The sequence below is a fragment of the Astyanax mexicanus genome, chromosome 8 (assembly GCF_023375975.1).
Source record: "Astyanax mexicanus isolate ESR-SI-001 chromosome 8, AstMex3_surface, whole genome shotgun sequence".
Classification (NCBI taxonomy): Eukaryota; Metazoa; Chordata; class Actinopteri; order Characiformes; family Acestrorhamphidae; genus Astyanax; species Astyanax mexicanus.
The window spans coordinates 52,723,701-52,737,214 of NC_064415.1; the positions used below are offsets into that span (position 1 = coordinate 52,723,701).

At 38.4% G+C, this 13,514-nt stretch overlaps 1 protein-coding gene across 1 annotated transcript in view; it reads left to right on the forward strand.

Annotated features, from left to right (window-relative positions):
• clstn2a (calsyntenin 2a) overlaps positions 1–13,514 on the forward strand; it is a 384,778-nt gene that overhangs the window by 297,070 nt on the left and 74,194 nt on the right. Inside the window, exon 8 of the mRNA XM_022677952.2 lies at positions 1,207–1,328. Coding sequence (XP_022533673.2) covers positions 1,207–1,328 — 122 coding nt within the window. The remainder of the gene's footprint in view (positions 1–1,206; positions 1,329–13,514) is intronic.

The window sequence follows — 13,514 nt, forward strand, 5'->3', positions numbered from 1 at the left end:
CTAAAGTGTTGCCACTATGATTGGGAGATTCGCTGGTTTGAATCCTGGTCATGCAGCTTGCCATCAGCTGCAGGAGCCCTGAGAGAGCACAACTGGTCACTGCTTTTGTTGAAGTTACTCTCTCTACTGTCTAAAAAAAGGCTTTTTCATAGATTCTCGAGAGTGTTAGTGAAGTATTCCCCAACTCCACAACTTAAAAGTATCAGAAATCTCTAAATTATAGGATAGAGCTCTCTTAATCCAGAGAACACAGTTCCTCTGCTCCACAGCTCAGTGCTGGAGAGTTTTATACATTAGGTATGGTGTTAATACAGTAAAGACTTTTATTATGGTGCAGATTTCATTTTCCAGCAGGGCTTGTTGCGTTTTCATTGGCTGTAAGCCATAATCATCAACAATAAATAAATATATATATATTTTTAAATAGATCACTCTGTGTGTAATGCATCTACTGTATGTTATACAGCTCTGGAAAACAATACGAGACCAATTAAAAATTGATGAGTTTCTTTGATTTTACCAAATTGAATATAATCAAGATGAAGATGGATGATCCCAAGCCATCAATCCTGATCAAGCTGAACTGCTTGAATTTTTGCACCAGGAGTGCAGGCATAAAGTTATCCAGAAGCAGTGTGTAAGACTGGTGGAGGAGTTCATGCCAAGATGCATGATAACCGTAATTAAAAACCAGGGTTATTCCACCAAATATACTTCTTTTTTTGGTATTTCAGCCATTTCCCATATTCTGCAAATAAATGCTCTAAATGATGATGTTTTTATTTGGAATCAGACCTCAAATAATGCAAAGAAAACAAGTTCATATTCACAAAGTTTCAAGAGTTCGGAAATCAATATTTGGTGGAATAATCCTGGTGGTTTTTAATCACAGTTTTTTATGCATCTCGGCATGTTCTCCTCCACCAGTCTTACACACTGCTTTTGGATAACTTTATGCTGCTTTACTCCTGGTGCAAATATTCAAGCAGTTCAGCTTGGTTTGGTTTGATGGCTTGTGATCATCCATCTTCGTTCTCTTAATTATATTCCAGAGGTTTTCAATTTGGTAAAATCTAATAAACTCAGAATTTTTAAGTGCTCTCTAATTTTTTTGCAGAGCTGTATATTATTAGAGTGTCACGTCACAGTGTGATAGATGTATAAAGTATGTATTTGCTGATGTGTTTCTTTTTTCTGCTTTGGCAGAGATGAACAGGCACCATTACTCACTGTACGTTCACAACTGCCGGCTGGTCTTCCTGCTGCGGAGGGACTTCACGCAGATGGACACATTCAGGCCGGCTGAGTTCCACTGGAAGCTGGAGCAGGTGAGCCAGGCCTCAGGTGCTCCACTGCACTGCAGACTAGCTGTGACGGGGAGGAAACCGGAGGGGGGGGCGGAGTTTGGCTTGTTGGGTGTACGTGGCTAGACGATGTAAATTTTGCTGGATGCTGGATTCTTAAAAAAGCGTGTTTTAGAAGAGTCTGGCTTGGCGTTGCTGTTTGATTAATTTCTTTTAAGTCCAGTTGTGGTTCACTATTGTCAGCAGATTTTTTTTTCTTCCATTTTACAGGAGGAGGGAGAACCTTTTTAGACTTTCTTATAAACAATTACGTACCTTCTTTTTCCTATTCTGTTTTATTTAGGGCTGTAAAATTAATGCATTCATTTCTATTTATTAGTTAATTAATTACAAAAAAAAAAAAAAACGATGCCCTTAATAAGATATAGGACCCTATTTTAGTGGTCAGTTGCAGATTGCGCAGTTTGATTTAGGGTGTGTCAGTTTGTCTTTGGTATCTTGAAATGCACAAAAGGCGCGTACTAATTGTGGTTTGAACGTAACGTGAAATAAACCAGTCAGTGTGCTAGTTTAAAAGGCCTTTAAAATGCAGGTGAGCTCTGACTTTGGCACTTTCATATCTTAACAGTGCAAGTGCATTTACAGCAATGTTATTTTATTCTTTGTTCTGTTTATCGTTGAGTTAAATGTTGGGTTTTGCACCCTGCAGTGTGTCTGTGTGTGTATTTTTTAATGAGGGGGGGATGGGGGTGGTGTGCATGTGCCGGGTGCACCTATAGGAAAGGACTCTGACAATTGACTGTTGTCTAGGTTCATTTCAGTCAGGTGCGCACCAGAAACTTACCTGAACACACCACACTTCCAGACCAGACTTCTGAACTTTTAAACCATCAAATGCAGTTTGGAAAGATTGGATTTTTGAACCAACATTTAATCCAGATGGGAAAGATTGGATTTTTGAACCAACATTTAATCTAGTTTGGAAAGACTGTACTTTTGAATCAGCATCAAATCCAGTTTAGAAAGATTGGATTTTTGAACCAACATTTAATCCAGTTTGGAAAGACTGTACGTCTAAATCAGCATCAAGTCCAGATTCTATATAGTGGACTTTCAAATCAGCATCAAACCCAGTTTATGATGATTGGACTTTCAAACCAGCATCAAATCCAGATTCCATATTTTGGACTTTCTAACTAGTATCAAATCCAGTTTGGAAAGACTGGATTTTTGAACCAGAATTAAATCCACTTTTGAAATAATGGATTTTTGAACCAGCATCAAATTCAGATCCTGTGTTTGGGACTTTGGAACCAGCATCAAGGTCAGATTATATATTTTGGACTTTGGAACCAGTATCAAGTCCAGTTTGGAAAGATTGTACTTTTGAACCAGCATAAAATCCAGTTTGGAAAGATCGAACTATTGAACCAGCATCACATCCAGTTTAGAAAGATTTGACTTTGGAACCAGCATCAAATCCAGTTTAGAAAGATTGGATTTTTGAACCAGCATCGAATCCAATTTGGAAAGATCGAACTATTGAACCAGCATCACATCCAGTTTAGAAAGATTTGACTTTGGAACCAGCATCAAATCCAGTTTAGAAAGATTGGATTTTTGAACCAGCATTAAACCCAATTTGGAAAGATTGAATTTTTGAACCAGCATTAAACCCAATTTGGAAATATTGAATTTTCGGAGCAGCATCAAATCCAGTTTGGAAAGACTGTTCTTTTGAACTAGCATCAAATCCAGTTTCTATATTTTTGACATTGAAACCATAATCAAGTCCAGATTTTATATTATGGATTTTTAAACCAGCATCTAATACAATTTAGAAAGATTGGACTTTGGAACCAGCATCAAATCCAGTCTGGAAAGATTGGATTTTTGAATCAGAAAATGTTCAATATGATCAATATGTCATCAGTGTAGATATATTTTCCTAAACTTCAACTGATTCCCAAACTCCGCCTTGTTGACAGGGTATAAGATAGTAATGAGCATCGCGACACACCTTGCGCCAGGTGTACAATAGAGCCCATACACAGCTCTGAAAAAATGAAGAGGCCACTTCAGTTTCTGAATCGGTTTCTCAGATTTCGCTATTTATAGGTTTATGTTTGAGTAAAAGGAACATTGTGGTTTTATTCTATAAACTACGGACAACATTTCTCTCAGATTGCAAATAAAAATATTGTCATTACGAGCATATATTTGCAGAATGAGAATAAGAAATGGCTGAAATAACAGAAAAGATGCAGAGCTTTCAGACCTCAAATAATGCAAAAAAAGCAAGATCATATTCATAAAGTTTTAAGAGTTCAGAAATCAATATTCATGTTCTCCTCCACCAGTCTTACTCGCTGCTTTTGGATAACTTTATGCTGCTTTACTCCTGGTGCAAAAATTCAAGCAGTTCATCTTTCTTCCCCTTGATTATATTCCAGAGGTTTTTTAATTTGGTAAAATCAAATAAACTCATCATTTTTAACTGGTCTCTTATTTATTAATCTGTAAACATTTTTAGTCATTTTTAGTCATCTGTAAACATGCAGAATTTGGATGTAGCTGGCTGGGAGATTAGTGGGTGGAATGATGGCCTGTTTGCTAATGGCTCGTCTGTATTTATCGGGCGTTTATTCACATATGGCTTGTAATCCGTAACTGATTCAATCCTGTGACTTTTTTGCACGCATTGATTTGATTGGACGAGGGAGGAACGCGGTGCTGCCCTTGATTGGTTTCCACCAGGGCCAGCCGTGGTTCATCTCTGTTGGTGTATTTTTATTTTTCTCCTAGGATCTCTCCAGGATCTTCTGACTCACTCATGGTTCATGGTTAAGGGGTGTGTGTGTGTGCGGGTGTGTGTGTGTGTGTGTGTGTCTCTTATCATGCCTCTCATCTCCCACTGTGGAGAACACAGGGCTATGGTGAGACATCTGTAATCAGAATGAAAAGCTCTCTGCAGCAATGACCTCTTTCAGCACATGTAATGATAGCCCCTCTCCTGCACTGATTTTCTACTGCAGTCTCCACACACACTCACACACACACTCACTCACGCACACACTCGCTCACTCGTTCACACACCTTTCACACCACTCCAAACATCACTGATACCATGGAGTGCTGGTCCTCTACATGCACCCTCACTGACTTCCACAGAAGCTCATGAGAACGTCAGCAAAACATCCTGGAAATAACAGACGCAGATGATAGACCTGGAGCACAGAGACTTGTCAACATTCACAACTGAAATCTCAAGATTCTAGAAGCTATATCACTTCATTTCTCCATCTGGACGTCTAGCTAGCATGAGCTTATAGCCTTACCCTTGTTGAGTCTCTTGCTGATATCATATCACAGCTTTACAGCAGGTTTAATTAATATGGAACAACGATCAGTATGTTTTTGTTGTGTGTGAAATTAATTGAATTCATGTATTTAATCTTAAAGTCAGTCAATATGTCAGATGTTGTTGTTGTTGTTAAAGGTCCATAAAAACAAATATGTCCGTTTATTTATTGCAAAGTGTGGCTACATGCGGCTAAATTACATAATTCGTAATGAGAACATTTGCAATTGTTAAAACACTGGCATGTGTTCAAGATAGAATAATGAATCCAAAAAAATGTAGAAAAAAGTTCTTTCAAACCATCATAAAATCCAGGTTGGACAATTCAGATTTTTCGATTAGCATCAAATCCAGTTTGGTAAGATTGTGTTTGGAACCAACATCAAATCCACATTAGAAATGTGTTCTTTGGAACCAGTAGCAAATCTGTTTCGGAATGATTGGACTTTTGAACTACTATTAAATGTAATTTGAAAAGACTGTATCTTATTCAGTTTGGAAAGGACACATTTTTAAGCCAGCATCAAATCCAGCTTGGAAAGACTGGACTTTGGAACCAGCCAGATTTGATATTTTATACTTTTGAACCAGCATTAAATCCACTTTGGAAACACTTGACTTTTAAATCAGCATTAAATCCAGCATCAAGAGCAGATTATATATTTTGGATTTTGGAACCAGCATCAAATCCAGTTTGGAAAGATTGGATTTTTGAACCAGCATCAAATCCAGTTTAAAGATTAGATTTTTGAACCAGCACCAGGTCCAGATTCTATATTTTAGACTTTTGTACCAGAATCAAATCCAGTTTGGAAAGACTTGACTTTTGATCTAGCATCACATCCAGTTTAGTAAGATTTGACTTTGGAACCAGTGTCAAATCTAGTTTGAAAAGATTGGACATTTTAACCGACATCAAATCCAGATTCTATATTTTGGACGTTTGTACCAGCATCAAATCTATTTTGTAAAGACTAGACTTTGGAAACAGCAGCAAATCCAGTTTGGAAAGATTGAACCAGCATCAAGTCCAGATTCTATGTTTTGGAGTTTTGAACTAGCATCAAATCCACATTGGAAAGATTAGATTTTTGAACCAGCATCCAATCCAGTTTGGAAAGATTGGACTTTTGAACAAGCATCAAATCCACATTATATATGGGAACCAGCATCAAATTCAGTTTGCAAAGATTGGATTTCTGAACCAGCATCAAATCCAGTTTGGAAAGATTAGACATTTTAACCAGCATTAAGTCCAAATTCTATATTTTGCACTTTTGAACCAGCATCAAATCTATTTTGGAAAGATTAGATTTTGGAACCAGCATCAAATCCAGTTTGGAAAGATTGGATTTTTGAACCAGCATCAAATCCAGTTTGGAAAGATTGGATTTTTGAACCAGCATCAAATCCAGTTCGGAAAGATTGGATTTTTTAAACCAACATTTAATTCAGTTGTAAGATTGGATATTTGAACCAGCATCAAATCCAGTTTGAAAAGATTAGATTTTTGAACCAGCACCAGGTCCAGATTTTATATTTTGCACTAGTTTAGAAATATTTTACATTTGAACCTGCATTAAATGCATTTTAGAATGATTGGATTTTGTAACCAGCATCAAATCCAGTTTGGAAAGATAAGATTTTTTGAACCAGCATCAAATCTACTTTGGATTTTTAAACCTGCATCGTATCCAGTTAAAAAAAAATTGAGTATCAAATTTGAATAGTAAAATCATGTTTTTGTGGTAAAATAATAAAAATAAAAATCTTTTTTTATTTTCTGGATATATTGATTAACGTTTAAATTGCTGCTTTTGACCAAATTCAGTGAATAATAATATATTTTCTGTAGCTTATGGCGTATTGTGATGAATATCTGCTTATTTAGAGATGTTTACTCATTTTTCTCAATAGTTCTCATTCTAAATCAGGCTTTTATGAATACAGTTTGCAGTGATGAATATACACAGTGCACCTGTATGATAAGTACACCTGAGAAATTGACCAGTGGTCAGCGAGTGAAGGTGCAGAGCGGTGTGCTGTTGCCTTTACTTCAGCGTGGTCATTAGCTGAAAGCTTTTTACAGTAAATAGAGCTTTTATGTGCCTCAGTGATCAGTTCTCAGATTTTGCAGGCTGGGCATATTCCAAACGCCTGCCGATGTGGGAATATTCTGCACACGCTGGCGTTCAGAACAACCTGATGTAGAAATATGACTGATCACACAGGCGATGTAACATCTGTTTCCACTGCCACCAGAGCCTGTGTTTGTGTCAGCAATTGCAAATTACCTCTGCGTCCAGTCTCCACCACTGCCAATTTATATACAGCTACAGTGTTTTTTCACTAAAGACTTTTATTGACATCTAATTTAACCTCTTCTGCTCTGTGACTTTCATTACGCCCTCAGGATAAACTGTACGGTAAATAAATATGAATCAGTGGTAACTAGCAAACTAGCTGACTTTTACCTAATGTTTCCCAAATGGAGAATAAAACTAGTGGTTCTGCAGAGTTTAAAAACATTGGATTTTTGAACCAGCGTCAAATCCACTTAGGAAAATTTGGATTTTTGAACCAGCATCAAATCTAGAGTGGTAATTTTGACTTTTAAAACAGCATCAAATACAGTTTGGAAAGATTAGACTTTGGAACCAGCATCAAATCCAGTGCAGAAAAACTGGATTTTTTTTAATCCAGCATCAACTCTAGTTTGGAACGATTGGATTTATGAACCAGCATTAAATCCAGATTGAAAATTTTGGACATTTAAACCAGTATTACATCTAAAGTGGTAATTTGGACTTTTGAACCAGCATCAAATCCAGATTGGAAAATTTGGACTTTTGAACCAGCATTAAATGTAAATTGGTAATTTGTTTTTTTTAATCCAGCATCAAATCTAGTTTAGAAAAATTTGATTTTTGAACCAGCGTCAAATCCAGATTGGAAACATTGTTTTTTTGAACCAGCATTGAATCCAGATTGGAAACATTGAGTTTTTGAACTAGCATCAAATCCAGATTGGAAAGTTTGGAGTTTTGAACCAGCATCACATCTAGAGTGGTAATTTGGATTTTTGAAACAGCATCAAATACAGTTTGGAAAGACGGGATTTTTTTAGCCCAGCATCAAATCTAGTTTGAAAAGATTGGACTTTTGAACCAGCCTCAAATCCAGTTTGAAGGGTTTGTACATTTAAACCAGCATCAAATCTACAGTGGTAATTTGGATTTTTGAACCAGCATCAAATCCAGATTGGAAATTTTGGACATTTAAACCAACATCAAATCCAGATTGGACAGACTGGAAAGATTGGAACCACCATGTTTAATGCACATTTAAGATGTTTCTGTTAGCTTGTGCTAAATGACAACTTAACCAGGCAGTGTGGAGAACAGAAGCCAGCATTGTGAGCTGAGCTCTTTTATATGCTGACTTGCCATGAACAGAAGGTAAAGATCCTTCCTTCAGACAAAGTCTGCTGGCTAATCCTGAGTTTATTAATATTGTTAAAATAGCCATTTATTTTTATGGATGACCCTATGCCCCTATCACTAGCATTGTAAGCCTGTTGGGAGCATCGGCTAAAAACGGTGTATTTTGAAATGCTGGGGGTACACTGAGGTGGGCTATTCGACAAAAGCTTGTAATCATTATTATGCTTAATTATACCCCAAGTCCATTTTACACTGGATTTCTCCTTTAAATATTCTCCCTTGATTTCAGTGTAGTGTATCATATACTGTAGTCTTTTGGATCATTTGAATTGTTTTATTCATCGTTACCTTTTTTTTTTTATATGGTGTAAAAGCATATTGACCGTATAGTGCCTATAGACCTTAAAAGCAAAACTGCAATATTACCGTGCATTATAAAACCATATTAACGTGAAATTGTATTTGTGCTGTATGGCCGTGCTTTAGGCTGTGTATACTCGTGCGCAGGTAATTGTGAACGGCTGCCGGTATCTGGCTGAGAGAGAAAAAACAAAGAGCCGGTGTGTCTGACTGATCGCTGCAGCAAACAAAGTCCAGCCTCACAGCGGGAGCCGGCGCGGTTTGCCTGCAGGCTACTGGTAGTTCGTTACAGGTCAAAAGGAAAATGAGCTCTCTTCAAAACGATAGCGGCGCCCTGTTTTTTTTCCCGTGGCCGGCCGCGGTCCAGCCAGGTAATGGGTGCGGGAGGCAAAGTAAACAACCTCTGACGTCGGAAACGCAGACACCTGTCAAAGCTACAGGACTCTCCTTCTACCCACCAGCTCTCTGTTCTCTGCTGCCTACTTCTTTCACCTGCAGAAATACAACAAAAATACACCAAAAGCAGCGTCAACATGCACATAGACTGAAGCTGTAGATATTGCTGAACATATTGTTAACTAGACTGCAGTTCCTGCAGAATGGTGCCCAGAATGGTGGTTGCTATGGTGTTGCTAAGCCTTTTGTAGATGGTAGCTACTGTCGATGTTGCTATGGTGTCCACGGTGGTTTATACGGTGTTTCTAAGTGGTTGCTATCGTTGAGCATATTGTTACCAAATTTTAGTACCTGCAGAAACTGCAAGTGTGATTGCAGTGCTGATTCTTGGCTGGTTGCTACGGTTTCCATGGTGTTTCTAAGTTTGGTGTTTCTGTTTGGTGGTTGCTAAGGTGACTGAAGGATTAGCTAGGGTTGAGCATATTGTTACCAAATTTCAGTACCTGCAGAAAAGTGTGCAAGTGTGATTGCAGTGTTGATTCGTGGCTAGGTTGCCGTTGAGGTATTGCTATGGTGTTCGTGGTGGTTTCCATGGTGTTTCTAAGTGACTGCTAGGTAGTTGCTAAGGTATTGCTAGGTGGTTGCTAAGGTGACTGAAGGATTTGCTATCATTGAGCACATTGTTACCAAATTTCAGTAACTGCAGAAACTACAAGTGTGATTGCAGTGCTGATTCTTGGCTGGTTGCTATGGTGTCCATGTTGTTTGGTATGGCATTGCTGTGGTTCCTGATTATATAAATAATATTGGTCATATATTGATTATTTAGTCACAAAGTAGAACCCGGACAAGGGGTAGATTATATATATATATATATATATATATATATATATATATATATATATATATATATATATATATATATATATATATATATATAAAATCTACCCCTTGTCAGGGTTGTACATTGTGACTAAATAATCAATATATGACCAATATTATTTATTCCATATGCTATCTGTTTTAATGTTATGCTTATCTCCATGTGGATGGTTATGTTCTGCTAAATTCTTAGTTTAAACAGGCCGACATATATCATTTTTAATGCGCCATGTTTTCATGTTCATGTTCCCTCCGCTTGTTAGTAGTTTTAATGTAATGGTTCTCGTCATGTTGGGGGGGATAATGACCATTTCCTGCTTTTGATTCATCTGAATCTACTTAATTCCCTGGTCCCTTATGATAATTTAGTGTACAGTCTAATTGTGAACGCTAGCCATTAGCGTATATCTCCACTGTTGCTAAACAACCAACTGGGAAATCAGGCATAGGCCATTAAAGCTTTATAAAAGGTTCATCTACACACTATATATGATAATGCTTTCAGAATTGAGGCTCTGCACTGTAGTAGTAATGTAATGGATATGGAATGGAATATTGTCCATTTTTCTATCATTTATGGTGAGACAAAGCCAAGTGAGCTCTATCAGTGGTTTCGCCTTTAGGGCTCAGCTTCATAATAATCAACTAGGACCATCATGGCTTCTCGTATGGTCATAACTAAGTGATTTAGGACGCATGATTGTGTTTTTGCTATCACAACGTCGGGAAAAGTACAGCTTACGTGGCAGGAAATGCGTGCGAAAGGCATGCACTCATTCTTGTAATTAATTATGGCTATGTTTTGGCGTAATATACCAATAATGGCGAAATAAACCAATCAGCATGTCACTTGCCATTTCATTTGGTGCATTGGTATTTTAACGCTCCAGTGCTTGTGAGCTTCTCATCAAAAAAAAAAAAAAAAAAACGGACTCACGCATTCATAGCAATGATTTTTTGTGTGTGTGTGTGTGTATTCTGTGTATTCTATTGTTGTATTCTATTGGAAAAGTTGGGTTTGTCCTTTTGTGTGTAACACAAAAGTGGGGGCATGCCAGTGTTGCCAAGATAGCAATGAACATTTGACTGATGTTGACGTCTGTCTAGGTTGTATTCAGTCAGTGGTGCACCTGTGTTTTCCATCGCCAAGATACTGTAGCAATGTGGCAGAAATGTACCTGAACACACCTCACTTCAAGAACACCACACCCATTGGCATGGATATATTTAAGCAGTTGATCTGGGGTTGATGCTGCAGTTGGTCTGCAGGTCCAGGTTCAGCAACAGTATGTGCTGAAAGAATGAGGTCAGCTGACTACCTGAATATACTGAATATAGACCAGCTTATTCCTGGATCAATGGAATAAGATTTTTTTCTTCCCTGATGGAACGGGCATATTCCAAGATGGCAATGCCAGGAATTGGACAATTGGGGCTGGAATTGTGAAAGAGTTCAGGGTTCAGGGAGCATGAGATCATCATTTTCACACATGGATTGAGAGAGAGTTCACCACAGAGTCCAGACCTTAACCTCATTGAGAATCTTTGGGATGTGCTGGATGGAGAAGAGCTGCTTTGTGCAGTGGTCAGACTCTACCATCATTCATGCTGCTGCAAGATCTTGGTGAAAAATTAATCCAGCAACACTGGATTGAAATAAAATTTTGAGACATTGCAAAAGCGTATCGAAACAATGGCAGTTAACAGTTAATGCATTAAGCCAAAATCAAAGCTAAAAGGCAGTGTTTTATTCAATGCATAATATTTATGGATGTTTTATAAAGCCCCTATTTAATGATTCTTCAAATAAAATGTTACACATTTTAGTTTGTGCCCTTTGCCATCTTGTTATTGTGAATGCAGTCTGTTCTTTTGTCTCCTAAGTGCTATTAAAAAGTTTTAAATAGGTCCAAATTGAATTTCCTCATACCTGCAGATGCTCTCTTATAGTGACTCCTCTCACTGACAGCAAATCTTGCTCGTTTTGATCTCACAGCACATCCAACTTGCGATTGCCCTCAGGAGAAAGACACATTTACCTGCATGTGCTTTCTCTCCTTATCACCTTACCCAGGTGGGGCTGTTAATCAGCCACCTCTGGAGCTGGAGGGCAACTTTAAGTTAAAATTGAAATCCTTTATGAAGGCTGTTCTTTTTGTGCGGTTGTTAAATGCATAAATTATGCATTTAAAATAAGCATAAAACTAACAACCATTTCTCATCTATAGTTAATTATATCTCATAAAATATATACATACACTACAAAAATGCATATTTAGTAAATTTACTACATACAGTGGTTGGACAATGAAACTGAAACACCTGTCATTTTAGTGTGGGAGGTTTCATGGCTAAATTTTGAGCATCCTGGTGGACAATCTTCATTAATTGCACATTATTGCACCAGTAAGAGCAGAGTGTGAAGGTTGGTTCCATTAGCAGGGTAAGAGCACAGTTTTGCTCAAAAAATTGCAAAGCACACAACATTATGGGTGACATACCAGAGTTCAAAAGAGGACAAATTGTTGGTGCACGTCTTGCTGGTGCATCTGTGACCAAGACAGCAAGTCTTTGTGATGTATCAAGAGCCACGGTATCCAGGGTAATGTCAGCATACCACCAAGAAGGACCAACCACATCCAACAGTATTAACTGTGGATGCAAGGGGAGGAAGCTGTCTAAAAGGGATGTTTGGGTGCTAACCCAGATTGTATCAAAAAAAACATAAAACCACGGCTGTTTCAATCAGAACTGTCCGTCGGGACATTAAATAGTGGTCTAAAACCAGGTGTTTCACATTCATTGTCCAACTCCTGTACATATAGAAACATGATGCTATTTTTTTATCCTATGACAGTTGGCATTTCATTGTAATATCTTACTTGTTTTGTGTGTGTCCTGCTCCACAGTTGATTTCTACGTTAGGGAGGGACCAGGGGACTGTTAGGTGTCAACGTGGCTGAAGATTCTTTTGTATTTGTGAGAATTTCTATTTTGATTGACACCCAGTCTCCGCCCCCAGCATGTTGCACAGGGAAGTTGAAGCATTGCATCCCATTAAGAGCCTGACATTGATCCAGCTAAATGGCTTCACTCTATCACAGGAGAAATATTTTACGGGAAACAGGGAGAGTGCTGAGAGAGAGGGAGAAAAAAGAGAGAGAAAGGGAGGAAAGGAGAGAGAGAGAGGTGTTGGCTGTCGGGCTTTTCGACTAAATGCAGTCTCATCAGTACACTGAGGGAACATTCAATGGCTTCCGCTGCAACTCCATTTAGTCCTATTGATTTTGCAATCTTCCTCACCCCTGTCTCTTTACCTTCTCCCCCCTTTCTTTACTGAAAGCAAGAGTGAGTGAGTGAGCGAGCAAATGAAAGTGAGAGAGCGAGAGAGCGAGAGAGAGAGAGAGCGCGAGAGAGTCTAGAGTCTGGAGAGTGTTATGGCTCTGCTTTGTTTTCCTGTCTCTCACTCTTCGTCTCTACCATGGCCAAGGGCTAATGGATCGTAAGATGGGTCGCATTCATACCGATGCCTCCTGCATACTGTTCCACCCCTGCTCGGGTGTTTACTAAACAGGGGCTATTAGGTCCTTCAGGACTGGTCAATTAGGCCAGCCTGCTGCAAATTACCCAATTACCCTCTGCTCCACTGGAATAAAACACACAGCATGGCCAATGGCCAATGGCTCAAGCTGGTCAAACGAGTTAACTGATTGACTAGCATAGCTATTGACCAGAATACGGCAAGTTTTGTTTGATTTTGATGGTTCA